Source organism: Benincasa hispida, chromosome 5, assembly GCF_027475165.1.
Source record: "Benincasa hispida cultivar pf3 chromosome 5, pf3_genome.v1.1, whole genome shotgun sequence".
Classification (NCBI taxonomy): Eukaryota; Viridiplantae; Streptophyta; class Magnoliopsida; order Cucurbitales; family Cucurbitaceae; genus Benincasa; species Benincasa hispida.
Genome location: NC_143482.1, coordinates 55,951,029 through 55,974,242, shown reverse-complemented (window position 1 = coordinate 55,974,242; position 23,214 = coordinate 55,951,029). Strand labels below are relative to the sequence as shown.

Sequence of the window (23,214 nt, the reverse complement as noted above, 5' to 3'; positions counted from 1 at the left end):
TCGGGATACCCGATTGCGTTCTGATGGAAACGTTTTACAATGACCTGAACAGATCAATGCAAGTTGTTGCTGATGCCTCCGCAGTGGGAGGTTTTATGGATAAAATATACACTAAAGTCAAGATCATCCTTGACCGCATATCGCGGAATATGGATGACTGGGTAGATGACGGGTACGGAGGAAGAGGCTCCGAAAGAAGAAGAAACGATACTGCAATTGTGCCCACGGACAAAATGACGACGTTGACCGCACAGATGGCCGCGGTGACCTCTCTTCTACAATCGATGGCGCTTGTGAAAATAGTTGCGTTAGAGATTTTTATGAAAACCTGCGGTAACCGATTAAATAAATAAGTGTTGGGTTGTTGTTGCGCTAATGAAAATAATAATAAATGCGGTAGAGTTCGAAAAGAGTTGGCAATGGGAAATACGATGAATATGCGATGAACGGGTTGAGAAGGGTTTCGGCTAACACTCCCTAGGTTGCATTCATGCTTTGCGATAATGCAACATGCATACAATAGTAAACTACCTCTCGGGTGAATGCCACAGCTTCTAAGGCTAGAATGCATGCGATAAATATGTGATAAGTCTACAGGGTTTACATATAAACCTCTATATCTATTTATGCAATGACAACATGACATTCACACAAATATGCGACCACATAATATCACTCCTATTCCTAGGATGCATGCGATACAAGTTGACAAACAGAGCTTATCTCTAGGTCCCTATTTCTTGTTTATGCAAGCCTAATCTTGCTCTTTTAAGTCATATTCTAACCTAGCTCTCTCGAGACATTAGGTTCTTTCTTTAGATTCTCTCTCGAGCAACTCTAAAAGGATGTTTCGCACAGCATAAAACAAGACAATCGCAAGCAATGAACTTCCTAGACCATGTTAGTTTAGTTCTTCTCAACCCATTCAACTAGTTTAGCTACTCATGCGTATTAAGAGAGTGAGCAGATGTAGAAATAGAACTTCCATTGAATAATAAAAGATGAATTATAGAATAACAATGCAAGTATATTAAAGAGCTTGGAGCAATTTCTTGCCACCAGGCGTTACATTGTTCTACTTACGCTCTAAAGATATTCTCGCTTTCACGAGAGTCAACCCACTCTCTGCTCTTACGCCCCAAGGTTCTCTCTCGAGCCACCTTGGACGATCTCCACCGTCACCACTCTTCCCTAGCTCCGCCATGAAATGGAAAAAAAAACTATGAACAGAGGTGTGAACTTGTAAAGTGATGAAATAATCAACTGCTTAACCCCTTCTCTGAATGCACTTGATATTTATAGGGCATCAAAGGTGAAAGGCAGCTTCTGCACAAAAATATAGAGATCCTAGTTGTACAGATGGGACAACTTTAATTCCTGACTGTCGTCAACTTTCTGTCGCATCGATCTTAATTGTCCTTTCGTCTGTATGTGCCCACCATGTTGCAGTGATTCTTCTTAGGTGGATGTTTGCGAGCACGATCAACGCAAAGTCTTGTAGTGAAGTTGCGCTCGATCGATGTATTCCTATGATCGCATTCTTTGCATTGCGTTAACACATTATTCTGCACAAAAATATAGAGATCAACTGCTCTAATGCGTTAGACGCATGCTATCACAATATTGTAGAATTTATGCTTAATGGATGCAATTTAACATATTCTATTAATGCAATCCAACATTGTTTAAGAACTTAGCACTATGATAACGTGCATTTCTGCTCGTTATAAAATACACATGTTAAGGACTTATTATATGATTCTGGACTAATGCATGAACTCTCTCCCAACATCTTATGCTCTGTTACGAACTTGTCATACCCTCTCCCAGATTACCATCTTAATCAAGGAGAGAATGTGATGGTAGTAGTTGCCAAAATCCTTTTATGACACCTGTTACCCATCTAGACTTCCTTAACCTGCTTTAACAACCCTGGATACAAGATAACACCACAAAACAACTGTAAAAATAACTTAATTAAATAACCTGAGTGACCAGGTGATGACATGCAGAAATGCACGTCATCTTAGGCCATTTATTTAGAATTATGAAGGATGTTAAGCAGAATATGCGACAATTATGTTAGGAATTCATGAGAAAATGAGTTTGCGTCGTTTAGCATTAAGAATCTCGGCTAACCTACTATTATGTGTTATTATGCGTTCAATTGTCTATCATTGTAGTTAACGTAGAAAGCAGTCACAGATGCAGAAGTCGGGCTATCGCATAGACGATCGCATGCGGAGAAATTCTCCATCGCAAACGTGAACACATATGTTCGACGCATGGGCATTGCGGTAATCAACTGCATGCGTCCATCACATAGGAGTTGCGATTGTCAAGTGACTGCGGTCATCGTGTAGAAGTTGCGGTAATCAAGCGAATGTAGTCATTACAAGACTACAGCTACACGATGATAACCATAATAGAGGGATGAACACAAAATTGGTGGAATGGAAGCATCAACGCATATCTCTGAAAAATCAAAAGACGATGTTTACATTTCTCCTACCACGCCGTTAGCAGCAGAGATTCAGAAAAGGACCATCACGCTGCGAATTTCAAAATCAGAGCAGGTCCATTAATGTTGTCAGTGATCAAGCTCTATAAATAGAAGCCGATGAGCAGAATTTCAAATAATCCAAGTTTCTACCTTCGGGTGGATCCTTGTGATCCAGAGCCAAGTGTTAGAAGAAAGCTTGAGAGTTCTTCATCTCCTTCATCCATTTCGAGTGACGACCGGAGCCTTCGTCGGAGTTAGATCACGAGAGAGTCAACTCCACCGCTCTTCCATGGCACCACCGGCAGCCTTGACACACATCTGCTGGAAGCAAGACATTGCTTCCAGCTCGCCTTTTTCATTTCGTTTCTTTTCTTATATTGTATTGTATTACATTTTAGATTAAGAAATTAATACATTGTGTGTTCAATGCATTTCTATATTTCCTTCGATTACATCTCCATTTTTCTTTACTTAGCTTCCTTAAATATTTTTAGAGTATCGCATACTTAATCATGTGGCATAGGAATATGAAGCATATAGCAAACCACCAGGAGGTGTGCGTTGCGTGAGTGTTGTAAGAAAACCTTATTTGCTTAGTGTGAAGCTGTAGCAATGCTTGTCTATAGATAACGCAATGAGAAGTATGAATGAGAGATAGAGACACGACAACTGTTGACGTGAAATAAATGGATGGGAAAAAAGGTAAAATGTGATGATGTCTTCATCGCAACCCTTAAGAGTGACTGCAAGGGCAACCTTAGCCAACGCAAGCTATGCGATCATGCTACACACAGTAGAGCCTAATTTAGGATGTATGCGATGTGTATACAAAAAGGTCAAGATGACCGCATACAGCCACCATATCCTACTTCTTGGACGCATGCAATATCCTCTCCGTAGGGTGCATACGCTGTGTGATAGCAAACGGAGCTTATTCCTAAGTTCCCCATTCTTGCTTATGCATTCCAATCCGCTCTCTCAAGTCTTAGATTTGGATTTTAGACTACTCTTCCAAGTATGCCTTAATGATGAATGATGCGCTCATAAGACAAGGTAACTGCATGAACTTGGCTGACGTAAGATTATTCCTATCTCTAGTGAACAATAGCTTACATTTCTTGATGCGTCCAACCACTTACCCTCCCGGGCAGTTAGTTGTTGCCGACTTTACTCATAGACAAGCATTGCGTCTGCCTATAGACAAGCGTTGCTTGATAACTTGTAGAAATATAAGTTATTTATGCTGCCTTATTCAGATATTGCGGCCAAAAGAGAAGGAATATGCGTCGATTGTATGAAAATTAGCTCAGAAATACAATAAATATAAATTATCGAAATTACACCCACAAACATCATTAAGATGGTAGAAGAGGATATTTCTACTCTGTTTTGCAGGAAGCCAAGTCACCGCTTGCGATCAAGACTCAACGAGAAACTAAACAACGCATATCTGTTACATTGCGCCCGTCAATAAACAATGAAGAGACGATTAACGCAATGATGGTGCAATGCGACAGTCAATCCCGATCTGAATTTCAACCACATGCGGTAATAAAAACAACACCTCATGTGAGCAACTGATCGAAAGATGCAGATGAGCAACACAAATGCGGAGGATTGTGACACGTGTACAACTAACCGTTGTGCAGATTTGATGGTCTGATTGCATAACAGAAGGAATATTTATTCCTTCATCTTCGGAATTTCCATAACAATAAGTGGGGTCCACAAGCCAAGAGTCAAAGGTTTTCACCTATAAATACCCCCATAGAATTTAGAGAAGATATACTGGATACGAGGGCTAATTGATGCTAGATCATTGAGAAAGAGAGGCTTAGTTGAGTACTGATCGGAAGAAATCCGGGAAGAGAAGAGACAAGACCGAGAGGTGAGTCTTAGTGCGATTCTGCCAGATCCCCGCCGTGAAGCTCTGTGCTTAGATCCCTGCTACCGGTTGAGCAAGCCTGAGAGGGAAGCTCATCCTTCCACACGATCCATCCATGCTGGCAAGTAAATCTCCATCCAAATCGGTGCTAAGACGTTGGCATTTATTTGTATTTGTTTCTAACTCTATTTCATCAATTGTATTTCATTCTCTTAATCTCTTCATTCACAAATCATGTATCAGACGTTAAATAGTGTTATTGAATGTCTCGATCACTTTCATTTCCACTTTTCTGTCTATTTTCACTCCTCCATTAATCGATTTCTCCATGAAGTTTTCTTAATACCTTGGTAAATAATATGGATTAAACGAGTAACTTAATTTGTGCTGAAGAGATAAATGCATTTAGCTAAGGCATGCTAGATGGTACCTTTACCTGTGAAAGCAGAAGTGAAGATGTCATTCTGATCTGTCGAGAGAAGGTTAGAAGAATGCGTTAACTAAAGAAAGTAGTACTTCAAGAGATGGAAGCAACCTTGCATTCATTAGGTTCGTCCCTGTTTCACCACAGAGATGTGGGAACGCGGTCGATCACCAAGAGGTGTACGCTAAGGGAAAAGCGGAACCGTACTTATATCTTGAACGCAATTAAGGAACTTTCGATGTTTGTATTAATTATCTTCTCTGTTTTTGCTTCACACATAAGACTTGTCACCGCATTACACGATCTTTGTATAATTTTCACAGCCAGCCTTGACCTTAGTATCTTGTATCATCTTAGCTTAGATTTACTTTATCGCAATTTACATTAACGCAATTTATGTTATTCTCGTATTTTTACTGCTTTACTTTACTTTATCGCATGTTTAATTACTTGTACACAAATTCTTTTACAAATTGAAAACCCCTGGTCGCATATATCACAGACATAATGCAATAACCTCAAACAGTCCCTGTGTTCGACCTCGGAGCACACCGAGAAACTTGTGGTGAAATTATACTTGGTTTCAACGCAAGGAAACTTGTGACAACGCACAACATACTACAAAAACATTCATTAATAACACATATCTAGAAGTAGTATCACATATTATCGGATAAAATCTATGTCATCAAGCTTATGGCATGGACTTGCATCATGCTAAAAAAAATACGCGTTACAAGTTTACATTGCTACAGCTTTGCATTAAGCAAATAAGGTTTTCTCACAAACTCACACAACGCACACCTTCCGGTGGTTTGCTACAGGCTTCATATCTCTAATTCACATGAATAAGTATGCGATGCTCAAGCAATCTCACTAAGTGCTACAATGTAAGTTAATGATGCTAAGTAAAGAAAGATGGAGATGGAATCGAAGGAAACACAGAAATGCATTGAACACAAATGTAATACAATACAATATAAGAAAAGAAGAGAAAATGAAAGGACCAGCTGGAAGCAATGTCTTGCTTCCAGCGGATGTATGTCAAGGCTACCGGTGGTGCCATGGATGGGCGATGGAACTGACTCTCTCGAGATCTAGCTCCAGCGAAGGCTCCGGTCGTCACTCGGAATGGATGAAGGAGATGAAGAACTCTCAAGCTTCTTTCTCATGTGTTAGTCTAGATCATAGGGATCCACCCTAAGGCGAGCCTTAGGTGAAAAACCCTGGATTCTCTGAAATTCTGCTCAGTGACTTCTATTTATAGAGCTTGGATCGTCGACAGCATTTATGGACTGCTGTGATTCTGACATTCGTGGTGTGTTAGTCTTTTTTTGAATCTTTGCTACTAACGGTGTGGTAGGTGAAATGTCGACATCATCTTTTGATTTTCCTGAGATATGCGTTGATGCTTTCATCCCACCAACCTTGCATTGATCCCTCTATTATGCGTTATCGTGTAGCCCCAATCGTGCAGTGACCGCATTCGCTTAATACCACAATTTCTACATGATGACTGCAATCGCTTGACGATCGCAACTCCTATGCGATGGACGCATGCAGCTGATCACCACAACACCCATGTGTGCGTTTGCCTTTGCGATGGAGAGTTTCTCCGCATGCGGTCGTCTATGCGGTAGCCCGACTTCCGCATTTGTGTCCATTTCCTGCGTTAGCTACAAAAATAGACAATTGAAAGCATAATAACACATAATAATGGGTTAGCCGATATTCTCAATGCTGAACGCCACAAACTCATTTTCTCATGAATTCTTAACATAATTGCCACATATTCTGCTTAATAGCCTTTATAATTCTAAATAAAAGGCCTAAGATGACATGCATTTCTGCATGTCATCAGTAGTCTAAGCAAGAATGGAGAATTTAGAAATAAGCTTCGTTTTCTATTACACAGCGTATGCACCCTACGGAGAGGATATTGCATGCATCCAATAAGTAGGATATGGTGGTATGTGGTCATCTTGTTTATGTGTAGAAGCATATGAGTAGGAATAGAGACTTAGGAATAAGGCCTCTCGACATTTCGCATATACATCACATGCGTCCTAGAAATAGGCTCAAGTGTGTGTAGCATGATCGCATAGCTTGCATTGTTTGAGGTTGCCCTTGTGGTCAAGCTTAGGGTTGCGATGAAGACATCTTCACATTTTATCTATTTTTCCATGCATTTACTACATGTCAACAATTGTTGTGTCTCAACCTCTCATTCATTCTTCCAATGCTTTGTTTGTTAGTTAGGAGTAGGACTAGTTATTAGCTTATACCCTCCATCATTCTTTTATCCATCCGCCGCATACACATTACTGCATACATCTAGCTACAAGTCCTTCAGTTCGACCTCGAATCACCCGAGAAACTTGCGTTCGCGTTATACTTGGCGTGAGCACAAGAAAACTTGTGACAGGAATGCTTGGTCATCGCATATAAGAGTAACACATACTTTCACTCCAACGCATGACCACCGACACATAGCTTAAGACATGCATCACATATTGCGTTCGCTAATTTTCGTCACCACCAGGTGTCACATCCTGTATACATAACATAATTATAGATTCAAAAACTTAGTGGGTCCCAAAAACTCTTTACACGTCCCTAATATGAACATAACATATGCAAAGACATATCTAAGATAAACACCTAAACTTTACTTCTGTCTTTAAGTTTTAACTTGATTCCTTGAGTGGCAGAGCAGCAGGGCAGCAGGGCAGCTAACCTCTAGGAGATGACCACTACTTGGGAAAAATAAAACATTTGAAAGAATGAGCTACTAGCCCAGTGAGTGACCATATAAAATATATGTACTGAAAACTACTAAACAAACTCATACTTTAAACCTTTGAACATGAAACTGTTGGAAAACATTAATTAACATAATCCTTAGTTGAGAGAGAACCCTTTTGCTCAATCCCCTAACATCAAACCCTAGTTAGTGCGGAGTAATGTCAACACAACCAATGTCAATTCTATCTATGTGCACGTGGTAATAACTAAGTACCATCATACCTTAATTACTAGGACCCAGATACCATCTCAAGTCCTTCAGTTTTGGGTTCATCATAATCATCATAAACTCATTCTTTGTCATAAGCATACTTAAAAGCATAAGTACCTTAAATCATATGCTGAAATCATATTCATCATATAATATGGAAACTATCAACGTGTGCCTTATGAACATTAAGAATAGAAATATGTAAATCATGCATTCATAAACACTTTTAAGCTAAAGATGCGTTGAAACTTCTTTAGAAGCCTGTTTGCTTCGAAAATATCTTAGTCACACTTAGAAATGAAAGTAAGTATGAAACTAGTCTTTTTAAATCAAACATGCATTTACTAAGCATTGTAAACACTTGGTTTGTCGCTCACTGTCTTGAGCAGCCTCCTTATGGTTGGTAAGATTTTCTGATTGGGGTGTGTATTGTAAAAATTATAAACACTCTTGGTCAATGCTAATGACTTCCCAATGAGCCCAACACATAAGAACAAGCTTAGCATTTAACCGTGAGTGCCAATCTTTCCCTCAGTGCATAGCTACCAATGCATGACATACTTACCTTAGGTTGAATGGCTAGGTGATGTGGTAGCAAGTGTTCACCCTTTACGCTAAGCCTCGTTCACAAGAATATGCATTGCGCGCCTTACCTTTGCACCAACGCTTCCTACCGAAGGCAATTGTACATGCTTCCTCACACACGCCTTGTGCTCACAACCTCGTGCAACCCTTGTGTGCACTCCTGGCACAATGCCTATCACCCAACCTCGTCCTTGGGCATGCGTCCACTAGCACTTCCGCATAGCTGGTCGAGCTACCTACTTATTCGACCAAAATTTCTAGATTCAAATTTGGGCTCAGATAACTCTTTTTCCAGACATTATTTTGGGAAATTTATTTTACAATCTTGATTAAAAATTTCTTAACTTTCTTACCTTAAAATTTGAGTTTCAAATTCTTCTTGGTCAGACCGAAAACCTTCAATCTTCACACCTTGTTCACATTAACCTAAGGGCTTGGCGTTCTTGAGAAAATTTTCAGATTTCAACTTGATTTCTTAGAAGTTTTCTTTTGGCAGTGCAAAAGCATCAACAACATTCATTAACCTTCAATTGAACTCTGGAAACTCTTCATTTTCCTAAAAAGATTGGCTAAACCGGAAGCCTGAAGTGAAACTTCTTTTTATAGTAGAAGCTGCATGCCTCAATCCAAACTTAAGGTCCGAGCTAGCCCAATAAGTGAGTTTTATTTCCCTAACCTCAACAGCTATCCCTTTTAGGTTGGTGATTAAGTTGAGGGCTTCCTTTACTCTCCAACGCATGGCTCATCCTTCAAACATTCATCAACGTAAGGGTCACTTGGACACATGCATCATACTTGGCCAACACGTGCTTCAGCGTCTCACGATGCCATCGCCTAGTCTTGTGGCCATCACATGGCCTCACTTGCATGCAAGCCTTGACCTGGCCATCACACACACACGCGACCATAACGATTAAGGCAACCTCACTCAATGCCGCACACATTCATGCCTTCTAAGCTCAACATAAAGACCCCCGCTAAAGATCAACGTTATACTCTTCGCATTACAGATATATTTTCGTGTCCATTTAATATAACTAGTCAACAATGTGACGATCCTTTAGAAATTACTCATAAGTATAACTGGGCCCAAATTACCGTTTTACCCATGTAGTTACATCTAACTTCTTAAGTATCATTGATCCCTATAATGAACTATAAGTCATAGTTCAACTATGACCAAACCCATCGAACTAATATAGGGTGTGGCGCCAATTATTCAAGCCCTAGAATTAGCCCTTAAGTGAGAAATTTATCTACTTGCCCCGATATTAGGGAAGAAGTGAATTTCATCTTGTGTAGCTGTGTTCCTAGCTCACCAATCAGACGAATCTCCAAATGGTAGGCATATTGTGTCAGCGAACGAACCACTCTCACCCATGCAAATCAAAGGTCCACCTTCATTGACAGGAGTTCACAACTCATTCAGGATTCAGACTTTACAACAATTGTAACATCTACAAAGCAGACCATGTTCGTAGTGTCACGATGACTCTACATACATGTTTAAGCTACAAAAAATAACCTTGGATGTTTGTTTATTAGTTTTGTGATGCTACTAAATGTTGAATAAAGTACCTCATATTTTATTAAATAAATAAACGATTTATACAATTCAATTACAAATTATAGGATCCGCGAGATTTAGAACATCAAACTCAACACTATATATCCCAAAAAATGGGTATTTTGGTGATGGTGTGCTTCCGACAATCGTATCGACGATCCAACTACCGTGAGGGAAAGGAGTTCGAAGCTTTTTTTTAGGTTTTTTTGACAGGTTTCGCTATGAACAACTGGAATTTCTTATGGTGAAACATTTGTTTTTATATGAGTATAATAGATTTTTGTATAATTTTATGTAATTTGTGTTAATTGAAATGAACTTCTATAGTAGAATGATATCGATAAAGTATTTGATTTTTTATAAGTTTTAGTAAAATCGTTTAGTTTAAAACATGGTCATTTCCTCTAAAAAAAAGGGATAAAAAGAATTTAAAGTTAATAAGTAGAGTCAACCCAAGTTATTATCAATGAGATTATATTAAAAAAGTATCATGTTTCAAGACACAAGACTTAAAAAGTTTAAGGATAATCATTTTACAAGCCTCCCTCGAACATTTGACCATCTTGTTTACTTGGAAAAGTAAAATAAACAAAAGACAGAGGAGTTGCCTATTTTAATTAAGGTTGTCCATCATATTGAATTAATAGGGTAATGAACAGGTTTGAGGATTTTGTATCCCCGAAATGATGGGTTTCACATTCATACACAGAGATTTAATGGGACCTTCTTTTCCATTGTAGACGAGATCAATATTGGCTACTTTTACTTCGTCACATGGCAGTTTGCGACTACAAATAAGTTTGACTGCCATTGGAGTTGCAGAACTTCCTCTAATGTTCTTAAAGCTCACTTTACTAATTTTAATCTTTGATGGAATCTGAAAAATAAAAATGAGAAGTAAAATTTATTTGTGAAGTTGACATGAAGAATTTTGAAATGGAAGTTTTGAGAATGTGATCAATACCTTGCGATTGCATTGATTCCATGGGCAATACTCTTGGTCAATGAGAATTGGGTTGCTAACATTGACCATTATAATATCTGAAAAATGCATGTTGGTGGCAGTACCAGAAACAGGAGATGCTGGCCATGTTTTGATCCTAACACCATTAGTGGTGTTCATTATGGTGCAGTTCTTTATTATGACACCTTCAACAGGTTCTTCATTAGTGTATTTTCCAAGACTTCCTATGCTTATTCCATGACCTGGTCCACATGTCACGTTGGTGACTTTTACTCGTTTGCTTCCATCTCCGAGGGAAATACAATCATCTCCTGTTGCTATTCTAGATTTTGTTATTGAGATCCCAATTGATCGACCAATGTGTATTCCATCTGTGTTGGGACTATTTTCTGGTGCAATTATGTTAACACCATGAAATGTGAGGTTGTTGCAACCTAGGACGTTGATATGGAAGTTCTTGCTATCAAGTGATGTTATTCTCTTCACAATTGAATTGGTAATGAAGTCGAACCTTAAACTCTGCTCATTTTATATGATCAATAAGTCATGTCATAGTCGAGTGAAATTACAATCTTTTATAGGGAGGGACAAAATTATGAGTTCTCTCTCTGTAGTCTTTCTATTTGGAAAATTTTACTTTCTTACTTGATGTTTTTAATGTTTAAAATTTAGTCGAAAACTTTAGTTCCCTAAATATTATCATAAAGTATAAAAATATTTACCAAATTGTAAAAATTAAAATAGCAGAGAACAATATCTATCAAACGTCTCCTTCAAAATCAACAAAAGACGAATGAAATTTAAAAGGAAAACAACAGGTATAGAGCTTACTATAGGAAGCGTAGCACAATTTATATTTTTATGGCAATCATTCTTTTCCCAACCTGCTCTTCCTTGACCATCAAAAACTCCTCCACCTGATAGTGTCAATCTATCAACATATGCAAAAGTAATCCAACTATCTCCATAAGGGTGTTTTGGAGCCTGCAATGATCCTCGAAGTCGAATTTCAATAGGGCTCTTGCAAGGACCTTTAAATTTTGCTTCACTTACTTTAAATATCCCTTTTGGAATAACCACTGCACATGGACGAACAGATGCACATGCATCATTCCATGCATCTTTCAAAGCCTATGTTTCACGGATAACAAAAATTAGCAAAAACAACATATTAGTTCAATGAGTAATTATTTTTACATATATCTTATTGTGTGTTTACCTCAGTGACATCAACACCAGGCACAATGTTACCATACTTCCTCAAAGGAAAAATAACATCAACACGAGATTGAGTCTCAATTGTAAATGATAGCAATGACATCAAGAATGTAGTGACCATGATGCTCGATGTGATAACACTCATATCCTCTTTTTTTCTCTTTTATTTATTTATTCTTTATGTATGATGTTTGGAAATTTGTGTGAGAAGATGATGTTAATTTATTTTGCATTCAAAGCTCTCTATATATATCAGTTGCAGAATAGAAGACAAGTCGCAATGAAACTAAAAGAGGTTATGAGAGTTGTGAATTGAAGGTGGTGTATGATATATTTATTATTAACCCACCATCTTTTCACTTTTAATCTAAACACAAATTGATAACTAAAATTTGTTTATTGTTCCTAAGTCATTACATTAATGGGTGTGCTGCAAAATCTGCCCCTTACTCCCCTATGAACAATTGGATTTATTTAAGAAACTAAAAAGTGGCCAAACCCAACAAAACAACACCCACCATATGAAGGAAAACAAAAGCTTTTTATAGCCACAAATTAATGGTGGCATAGCTAGTAAAAAAATGATGGATTTTGATAATCATATTGCTATGTTATTGAAAGAACCATTTAGGGTATCATTAATTTCATGATTAAAAAAAATCACATGGTTTTGGTAAGTGAAAATAAAAAGCTATACTCTGAACTTGCATAAAAGCATTACCCTTATTCAATAATACTTTCGTTTAAAAGAAGATAGCAACATTTAAAAATTGATGAAAAAGATAAATCCATTCATCACCCTAGATTTGTGCAAAATTGGAACATTTTAGGAAAAAAAGACTCAACAAACTAAAGCCCAACTCTTCAAAACACTATACGTTAACATATAGTCATTCTCAACAGCTCATAGGAAAAATAAATGACATGGCTTTTACCTGTTTTCTACATGTTTTTGGATGTGTTTTCCATGCATGCCACCAAATCACAAAGATTCTGGCTAAAACCATCAATATAAGACTCTTCCAAATCTTTTTTTAACAAAAGATCCCTTATTTTAGCATGATTTGTTCTAACTTCTTTTCCAATTTCATTCTCTTCATCCATCACAATCTTCACAGCTTTACATACACTTTCCTTTGTAAACCATCCATCCTCTTCCCTTTTCTCTACATCCACTCCAACCCTAAGATTGTTTCCCATCATCCTTGCATTTATAATTTGATCCCCAACTTGAGGCAGCAACACCAATTGACATTTATTCACCAATGCTTCCTTCAAAGAATTAGACCCACAGTGAGTAACAAAGCATCCCACAGATGGATGCTCCAAAATCCTCTCTTGTTGAATCCATCCCCCGAAGACCACCCCTTGTACTCCAACTCTCTTCGTGAACTCCTCCGGCAATGCAGCTTCAATTGTCTCCGCCCCGAATGGTGGTTTGAGTGCGGCGAGGAAGGGCATGTTCAAAAGCTCAAACCCCAACAAAAGTTCTTGAAATTGCTCCATTTGTAACGTACACTCGCTCCCAAATGCACAATATACCACCGAACCCTTCTTAAACCCAGAAAGCCAACTTTCCCATTTCTCCTCCAGAGGCGTGTTTGGTGGTTCGGGCAAAACCGACCCTGTAAGGAAAACAGGTTTTTTGAACTCATTTTGAAGATAAGTCACAAAATCTCCCTCAATCTCATGACATGTCCTAAACCCTATTGCATCACATTCACTAAAACTAATGAACTGACGATCATAGAAAAATACATCACTCCCAAACTTCCACTTTCTTCTTGATGCAAAAGCTCTTGCTTCATGGAGATGAATATTGATGGTGGAACTAGGGTAACCAGATGGGGGTTTCATGAGATCTTCCTCACTTAAATCATTTTTAGAAAATTTCCTTGAAGGGGTTAGAGTATAAGCAATCATGGCTGCACTAGTGACACAATAATGGATCGATTTGATACCCAATTGACTAGCCAATTTTGGCAACCAATGAGTGAAATCAAAGAGAATGACATGGGGCTTTAGGGTTTGAAGAAGGATAGTGATTTGAGGTTGAGTGAGATCCATGGATGTCATTATGAGGTTGTGGAGAGGGTAAGGGACATCACAAGTGGTCTCTGCCCCATGTGGGAGGCCATGGACATGAGGAAGGGTGATAGGAATGAAGGTGATGAGATTAGGGAAGAGATTTAAGGGCTCAAATTTGGAAAGGGTTTTGGTGGGGATGAAGAAGGAGATTTTGTGGCCTTTTTTGGCTAGTTTGTTGGAGAGATGGAGAAATGGAGTGAGATGGCCAAGGGCAAACCAAGGGTACATGGCAATGTGGAGGGAGGTATGGTGGGAGGGAGCGGCGGCGGCGGCCATTGTTCTTAGAGATTGGAGATGTAGGATGAAATATGAAGCTTAAAATGCATTAGATGATATTAGTTTTTTGAGTTGAATGGTTCTTAAAATATTTCCTAACCCTAGTTTGGAATAAGAATACAAGTTTTTGTTAGTACATCAAATGGGAGTAGTGCAATTTTGACTTCTGACCTTAAGGGTAGATGACCTTAAGGCACATATATGCATTCGAAGTTCAAGACTTCATACTCATACACGTATTCGTATTATATATATATATATATATTAAATTTAGGAGTTAAGAATCAATGTTTCTCAACCAAAATACAACAAAAGATTGAACTTTTTCCAAAATTGAACCTCAAATACTTGATGGATGTAGAAAAGGACAGGATTTTTAGGGCTGTTTGGGAGTATGAATATATAAAAATCTTAACCGCTTAACTTGTTTAGTATAACAAATTATTTATTAATTTAATCACTCGAAAAATATTTTTAATCATTCAAAATAAATTTTAATAGTACATAAAATGTATTTATAAGTGTAAAATTAAAGGTTGAGTCGATGTCAAATGATAGGAGTATGTCAAAATTAATTTTAATCTTGTGGAAAACTATTAGATAATTCTTTGATTTTAGAACTGTTTGGGCCCATTTGTGGAATTTATAAGTCTGTATTTGGGGTGTAGAGTTGTTTTATCTGGATTTTTGTTGGGTGTAGAGAGTTCATATGTCAGGGATTTTTGTGCAATTTTTTGAACTTTATGTAATCTATTTTTATGATAACTATTTTTTATTTTGAAATTTTTTTATTCAATAATTCTATCAATCTTTTGTTTGAATAACATATAGATTGTATATATATTTTTTTTATTTTTTTAAATACACATTTATTATTGATGATCTTGAAATATGGTATAAGGTTTAATTCTTGATCATTAATTCCAAACAATCATTTTAAAAATTTGATTTCTTATTAGATGGGTTTGTTAAGTTGAACAAAATCATTTGCATTAACTTGATAAAGAGAATTTTGGACTTAAATATTATGTGAAATATCCTTAAAATATATTTATAATAAGATGTTCTAAAAGATTAGAACAATACACAAAAACAAATCAATAATCCAATTCAGAAAAAATGGGGAAAAAACTAGATGAAGTTAACAACAAATAACAACTTAAATTTGTTTGTAATTTTTCTAGTATATTTCACTAATTTCATTCCAAAATTGAATAAAAAAAATTAGAACAGAAAATCAATAATCGAATATAGAACAAATTGGGAGAAAAATCAAGAACACAAAATTAGAGTTGAAGACATTCATGGAAGTTGTAGCGGGAAGCATCAATCAATTGAGGACTGAATCTGAACATAAGAACACCTAATTCCATCTGATTGAGCTCACCATTTCTCAGATCCTCAAACCCTAGCACGATCGCATTCCTCTTCAAGCTCTCGAAATTGATCACTCCCTTCTCTCTATCAATCGGAAGTTGAATCCATTGTAGAGCTCTCTGATAAGATCCTCGCCGCGGAGATTATAGGCCATCGCTATAGCCATCTTCAAATTCGGATTCCTGGGAGATTTGGTTATTGGATGCCATCGAAATGGATTTGGAAAGTATAGAAATTGAGAGAGGAGAAAATAATTTCAAAAGAACCGCAAGGCTTTTGATTATCACACTGATTAAGTAGCTACACAGTCCACATGAGATTCTCTGTTTTTCAATCGATCAACCCTAGAGACAAAAAAAGGGCTTACCCTAAAACAACAAATGAAACACAAATAAATACAATCCTCAAAAGGCAATAAAACCACCAACGACAACAAATCAAACAAGGAAAAGATCATCCCAACAAATCTGCCACAATAAGGAAAGAATACCAATACCAAGACAGAGACAAAATATCCAACATAATAAAAGAAATATTATTAGCCAGCCTGAAGGAAATCGAATACGAAGATTTCCATGAGTAGCGGAAGGATCATTCAAAATTACAATAGTATATGAACTTTACAATTACAATCACAAATAGAAACATGCGGATATGCTAAATTACAAAAATTACAATAAAAAATGGAAACATATTGTTATGCTAAATTACAGAAATTACAGCATGCTAGACAAAAGATCAAGGACAAGAATCAACACACTTTTGTAAACTTATCTTTGAGTTCCTTGATCACAAATGCTCGATCACAGCAACACAGCAACACAAGAAGGTTCGTCCAACATGACCGCTACACTGCACGAATACCGCGCACTCGAACTAAGCGATCGCAAGCTCCTAGACCCATTCCCAACATAGCCAAACCCACAACATGGGTCACTCCATTAAAGACCCATAACTGTGCACTCTTCGCACTATAGAATATTTCTACATCCATTGATTTAACCATTATAGTAAGTCAATCCTTCTTGAGCAGTTCATAATTACAATTGGGTAAAATTATCATTTTACCCTTCTAATTATCTCTTACTTTTTAAATACCACTAATCCCTCTAATGAAAATCTGTTTATGGTCCTACCATAAACCTAATACCTCTCAGGCCAGTGAGATGGGTATCCTTTGTTCAAGATCTAGAATCAACACTTAAGGGAACAACTCCTCTATTTACCCTAAAGGTAGGAAGGAGCCAATTCTATCTTGTGTAGCTATATTCCTAGCTCCCTACTCGGACATATCCTCAAGATGGTAGACTAATTGAATCAATGACTCGGGTCATTATCACTCATAAAAATCAAAGGACCACCCTCATAGACAGGACTCTATAACTCATTCAGGATTGAGATCAAGTTACATGGTTATCCTATGAAATATTAATCTCTTCAGTCAACGGTGTTACAAAGAGAGATTAAATATTTCGCAGTCCTGTCTAAACTTTTTGTATAAGATACCCCCACTCGCATCTCTCCACATGAACGACTTGGATAAAATTGTTTGTAACACTTTACAACAGTTGTAACATTTACAAAGTATATCGTATCCATAGTGTTACCAAGATAAGGTACTCAAGCTTATCCATATACTATAGACCCTTTAGGTTAGTACTTGAATATGATGAACTTATATGTCCAATACATACTGTCCACGTCTCATGAAATAACCTAAATAACTTATTAAGTACGAGGTTTTAGAGAATACATCTCAACACTCAGGTGCTCAGACTACTTACTGCAAATCCTCATCTTATTTTTGGTATCATGTTATCCCAAAACCTAACTTAATCTTCGTCGATGAACCTATTGATTCTAATCTTGGGTTTCTTAACTTCAGTTACAAATTGTTTCAAGGGCACCATGTTTCTAATATTGCTCCTCCATCTCCAAAAACAAATGAAGAAGCCCCGAATGCTGAGCTTGTAACATCTTCTTTTGGCCAACGCCTTATGCACTCATTGTCTGCTGAACTTCAAATGCTCAATGATGAGATTGACCGTGCTTTTGTTTACAAGTGTGGAGTTACTCTGCTTCTGAATATGATGATGAAAGTTTTTTATGATCGTGAAAAGACTGGGTCTTCTTCGTGATTTTTTTTAAGCCAGAGGGGGAGTAGGTTTTGGTTTAATGGTTAGCAGCTGCAAATGTTTAGTTTGGTATTTGGGCTATTGTTGGTACTATTGTTGCTGTTGTTCATTGTTTTTATCTGCTTCAATTTATGTTGTCTTGTTTCTTCTGAATTAAGACTGTTTGTTTGCTGCCTTATTTCTATAGGACTCTTATTTACACTTTGGTTCTATCAGCGTTGGTTTCATCAGCGTTATTATTCATGCCATAACGTCGTTATGGTTTGGCTATTGTGAAAGCGTTCTGTCTTAAGAAAATATATCTTAGCCAAATGGGGAGTTTGTTAAATATGTGAAATTAGCTATTTATTTGTTTAAGGCTTCTAGCATTTGCTCCTTGGGATGTTTAGAAGTTGTCTAAGACTTTGTCTCTTTCGATACTTTTCTCAGAGGTTGTTCTTCAAGTTGCCTACTCTACAGAATATTTCTTTCCTTTTTAAATTATTCTACAGAATATTTTCTCTGAGATGCTTTCCTTTTTGATGATTTGTCGATTATATGTGGGATATTTTCATATTTTCTTTTTGTGAGATCGGTGTGTGAATTCGACAAAATATTTACTACATTGTATTGATTTAAAGAAGAAGATTTTGTTCTTTGTTTGTGGTAGCATGTTCTTCACTAGCTCTTACAGATTACATTGAGCATTTTCATAACCAAGAAAGAAGTTCTCAAGTCTTAGAGGGAGCTAAGACAAATTTGATCAAGAAGGAATTCTCCATACTCAGAAGGAACTCGAGTCTTTATGCAACAAGAAGAAAGTTCTCAAGTCTTAGGGGGAGCCTAAGTTCTCATGTGGAAGGGAGTTCAAAAGTCGAAGGAAAAATATCTTTAAGTGATTGTGGGTCTCACATGCTTAGCGGGAGCCTAAGTGTCATCGCACTAATATTCATATACTTAGGAGGAGCTTAAGTCCGAGTGAGGGGGAGTTTCACATCTAGGAGGAGCCTAGTAATTAATAAAGTTGGTCTCTATATATGTCACTGTAATCTTTGCTAGTTACAAATAAGAACAACTTTGTAATTTCTTAACTTTTATATATATTAGTAGATTATCTTTCCTGGGTACATTGTCCCCTAAACATAGGTGGTTGTTCACCAAACTAGTTATCAACTCTTGTGTGTTCATGCTTGATTTACTATCTATTACTAATATTGTTGTTTTTAACTTTGTTAGAACATCTTTTGTGACATTTGTATAGTGTGTGAGGAACCACGTTCCGAAATTTCATAAAGTAAAAACCGTGGAACAGGATGTCATATATCTCAAGGGACAACTTCTACAACAATGTTAAAAACTATAGCCAACATCAAATCTCTAACTATATAATAAAGAAATTGAAGAAATATAAGCAATAAAAATTTACACTTGTTTTAAAATTGTAAAATGTTTATTTCATAGTTAAAATAAAAAAATAAAAATATCAATCCAGTCCATATTTTATCTTCCATGACAAATTTAAGATAACATAGTAAAAGATTCCTAAAAGAAAAAAATATATAACCAAAATAGGAAGAGTTAAAAAGACGTTGGTGTTTGAAAAAGCCTTAAACACAAGGCAACATGGGTTTTTATTTTCTATTTCTTAAAATTACATTATTAAAAGAAATGTAGGAGTTTTTTTGACATTTCTTTAGATAAAGATTCCGTTTTTTCCTCATTTCGGATGGTAAATATTTCTTAGAACATGGAGTGTGTATCAAACACATGTTTCAATTGATACTCATGTAAGTTCTTCCCCTCTGAATCAAATAGATTCACATCTGAAAGAGGACATATCGAGCTCCACATATTCTTGTACAGTCAAGAGGGGATCGATCCCATAAAAGACGAGATAAGTATGTGAAAATTATATCTTTGTAATATCATCAATATTGTACTAAGTGTGTCTTTAGGGTATACCGAATCAGTATAGCTATCCTTCTTCTGACACAACAACACAATTTCACAATAAATAAAGAAATGAAGCACTAAATAATATAATTTGTTTCTTCTTTTCTTGATGCTTGTGGAGGTAGAATCATGTACCATTCATTCAATAGAAAATTATAAAAATTCCTATTTGTAGTATTAAGGGTTCTCTTGGTTATTGGTTTCATGCTAGAAAGCGAAGATTGTGTAAAATGTGAATCTGACTAGTTGGTTTATAATAATTCAGGATGCAGATTCTTATAGTTCGAAAATTAAATTCAATTTGATGCGGAAAAAATCCTTCCTTTTTTCTTGTACTTATCAAATCTTCTTAAAAAAATAAAAACAAAAATGAAACTTAAACTAGATTTTACAAAACTCTTATCCCTTAGTTTTAAACTTTTTGGAAATATTTAGTTGATGAATTAGTAGTTGTTCATTTTTCTTTATCTTTAATAGTTCCTATACCCGTTATGTTCTTTGGGTTATTTACAAGTGGTAGTCAAGCTTTAATTTTTGTAACTTTAGCTGTAGCTTATATAGGCAAATCTATGGAGGGTTATCATTGATTAGTTACAGCTGTGGCAATAGGTGCGTGATCTAGTAATACACCAATTTAGCCGCTATTCATAACTAAAATGGTTTCAATAGGATCATAACAAGCATTATTTCTATCTACTATTATCCAAAAACAATCAAGTTATTAATGAGTGGATGAAACCAAGAAATAACCCCTCACATACAAAATTATAGAAACTCTCCTTTAAGATCAGACAATTCCATCGAATTGAGTATGATTGTCTGTGTGATAGCATCTACTATACCAGGAATATCATTGAACTTGTTTATTAAAATTGTGCAGGATTCCATTTTTTAGTTTAGCTTCTACAATTTGTTTTTTAGTTCAAAATTCCTCTTACTAACTGAAATCAAAGAATTAGTAGACCGTTTCGCCCAAAATGGAAATGGGCTAGGGTTGTGATTTGTGGTCTTGTTTAATTTTAGAGTTAATATTTTTATTAGAAAATTATGTGCATCAAGAGTTTTGGGCTTAAGGATTGTCTAAGTCTCAACCTTCATGTACTGGGATTGTTTTTTTTTTTTTATTTAAAAAAAACTTTGTATCTCCCTATTGTGGGTTTGTTTCCAACAATCAATCAGGCTTGGCTTAATTTTTGAAAGTATAACAAATCACTTACGAAGTAAATAAAAACTCAAGATGGGTTTTTGATGTTGTATCAAGGGGGAGCTCAATCAATGTTTGGGAAAAGCATGCTTATGAAGCATCAGATGAGAAGATCTCACACTTAGAGGGAGCATAAGTATGTTGTATTGAAAGGATCTCATACAAAGCTTGAAGAAGCATTATTGTGGAAGTGAGGGGAGACCAAACTAAGGGGCCCTAAATTGAAACTGAAGAGCAAGTTGTATGTGAGTCACTGATGAGAGAGTCTATCAGCTAAGTATTTTTTTGTAATTGCTAAACTCTTTATATAGTGAAGTTTCTTTTCATCAGGTACATAGCTTCTCAGATGTAGGTGATATTGCACTGAACTTGGTTACCAATCTCTATATCTAATGCTTAACTTTATGAAGTGGAAATGTGGATGATATGCGTTGTGCACTCAAGTTTCCTCAGCGGAATCCAAGTGTAAATTCCACTGAGTTTCTTGGTAAGTCCAGGATCGAACACAGGGACTTGTAAAAATAGGTTGCGTTGGTAATTTTTAGGAAAACTTTGCGGTAACCAAATAAATAAATTGTTGGTTTGTTGTTGATTGCGTTAATGAGAAAATAACAAAATGCGACAGATTTGAAAAAGTCAGTTGTGTGATAAATGCACTGAGTATGCGATGAACAAGTTGAGAAGATCTTTAGCTAGCATTACTTGGGAATGCATCAGACTATGCGATCATGCTACCACCATGCACAGTAAGTCATTTTCCAATGCAAATGCGATGCTCCTAAGTCTAGGACGCATGTGTTGAATGCAAAAGTGTCCATAGAGCTTATCTCTAAGTCTCTACTCTTGTCCTATGCGATGATGCAAAATGCATAAAAGCAAGTTCCTATTTCTTAATGATATAAAATTCAATCATATCCTATCTTTAGGATGCATGCGATGCGTTGATAAGAAATAGTACTCATTCCTGAGTTCCTATCTCTTGATTATGCGTTCTAATCTGACTCTCCCGAGCCTAGATTCTAACCTGACCTTCCCAAGTCTAGATCTTCCCCCCCCCCCCCCCCCCCGAGTATCTCTAATGGACGAATGAAGCATACATAATACAAGATAATCGCATATAATGAAGATTCTCTAGTTATGCTAGCTAAATGCTTCTCAACCCATTCAACTAATTTAGCCACTCATGCTTAAATAACATAGAGTGAACAGCTATAGAGAAGTAGATTCCATTTCAATAAAATGAGTGGAGTACAAAATATCAATGGAAGTTAAAGTTAGAGAGCCTGGTAGCAATTCCTTGCTGACCGAGGCTTTTACACTGTATTCTCTATTCGGTTCTAAAGATGTTCCCGCTTCTATAGGCGTCGGCCCTCTCTCTGTCCTTGAAGCTTTCGGCGCTCTCCCAAGCTTACAGGAACGATCTATTGACACAACCTTCTCTATCGCGTCCGCCTTAAAACGAAAGAAAACTATGAACAAAGACGTGTGAACTTGTGGAACAAGGAATAGTGAACTGGTGAACCCCTTTTCTGAAGGATGCCTCTGGTATTTATAGAATATCCAAGGTGAACGATGGATTCTCTCTCATGATTGTATAGATGGGACAACTTTAATTCCTGACTGATGTGCCGAATATTTGTCACCGAAAAGTTGAATGTACTTGTGATCGTTATCGGCTGTCAACTTAATTCGGATTCGACGGTCATCAGTTTTCTGTCCGAACGCGATTAATTAGACTTTCACCTAGATGCGCCCACCATGTTGCACTAACCAAGTTGCGGCAATTCTTCTTGGGCGAATGTTTGCGAGTACAATCATTGCAAAGCCTTGCGGTGAAGTTGCGCTCGATCGATGATTTCCTATGATCACAATTCTTGCCTTGCTTTAACACATATTCTGCATAAAAATACAAAAATCAATTGTTCCCATGCGTTGAACACATGCGACCGCATTATTATGAAATTGATGCTTGATGGATGCAATTTAACATATTTTTATCAACGCAATCCAACATTGTTTAAGAACTTAGCACTATGATAA

At 36.7% G+C, this 23,214-nt stretch overlaps 2 protein-coding genes across 2 annotated transcripts; both read right to left on the bottom strand.

The window, feature by feature from the left end:
* Positions 1–10,620: 10,620 nt before the first annotated feature.
* Positions 10,621–12,307, bottom strand: LOC120077376 (exopolygalacturonase-like). The gene is made up of 4 exons (XM_039031260.2): positions 12,164–12,307; positions 11,776–12,075; positions 10,945–11,463; positions 10,621–10,857 (listed from the first exon to the last, which is right to left on the bottom strand). The coding sequence occupies exons 1-4, from the start codon at positions 12,305–12,307 to the stop codon at positions 10,621–10,623; spliced, it is 1,200 nt and encodes a 399-aa protein (XP_038887188.2).
* A 797-nt stretch (positions 12,308–13,104) lies between these two features.
* Positions 13,105–14,523, bottom strand: LOC120077375 (cyanidin 3-O-galactoside 2''-O-xylosyltransferase FGGT1-like). Its single transcript, XM_039031259.2, has one exon. The coding sequence runs from the start codon at positions 14,476–14,478 to the stop codon at positions 13,105–13,107; it is 1,374 nt and encodes a 457-aa protein (XP_038887187.2). The 5' UTR covers positions 14,479–14,523.
* Between the last annotated feature and the right edge of the window lie 8,691 nt (positions 14,524–23,214).

Excerpts from the sequence above, each read along its gene's own strand:
- LOC120077376 (XM_039031260.2), bottom strand. The coding sequence starts at position 12,307 with ATGAGTGTTATCACATCGAGCATCATGGTCACTACATTCTTGATGTCA. Across the intron at positions 12,076-12,163 it reads CTGGTGTTGATGTCACTGAG|GCTTTGAAAGATGCATGGAA; the intron begins GTAAACACACAA and ends CGTGAAACATAG. Across the intron at positions 10,858-10,944 it reads GGAATCAATGCAATCGCAAG|ATTCCATCAAAGATTAAAAT; the intron begins GTATTGATCACA and ends TTTATTTTTCAG.
- LOC120077375 (XM_039031259.2), bottom strand. The coding sequence starts at position 14,478 with ATGTACCCTTGGTTTGCCCTTGGCCATCTCACTCCATTTCTCCATCTC.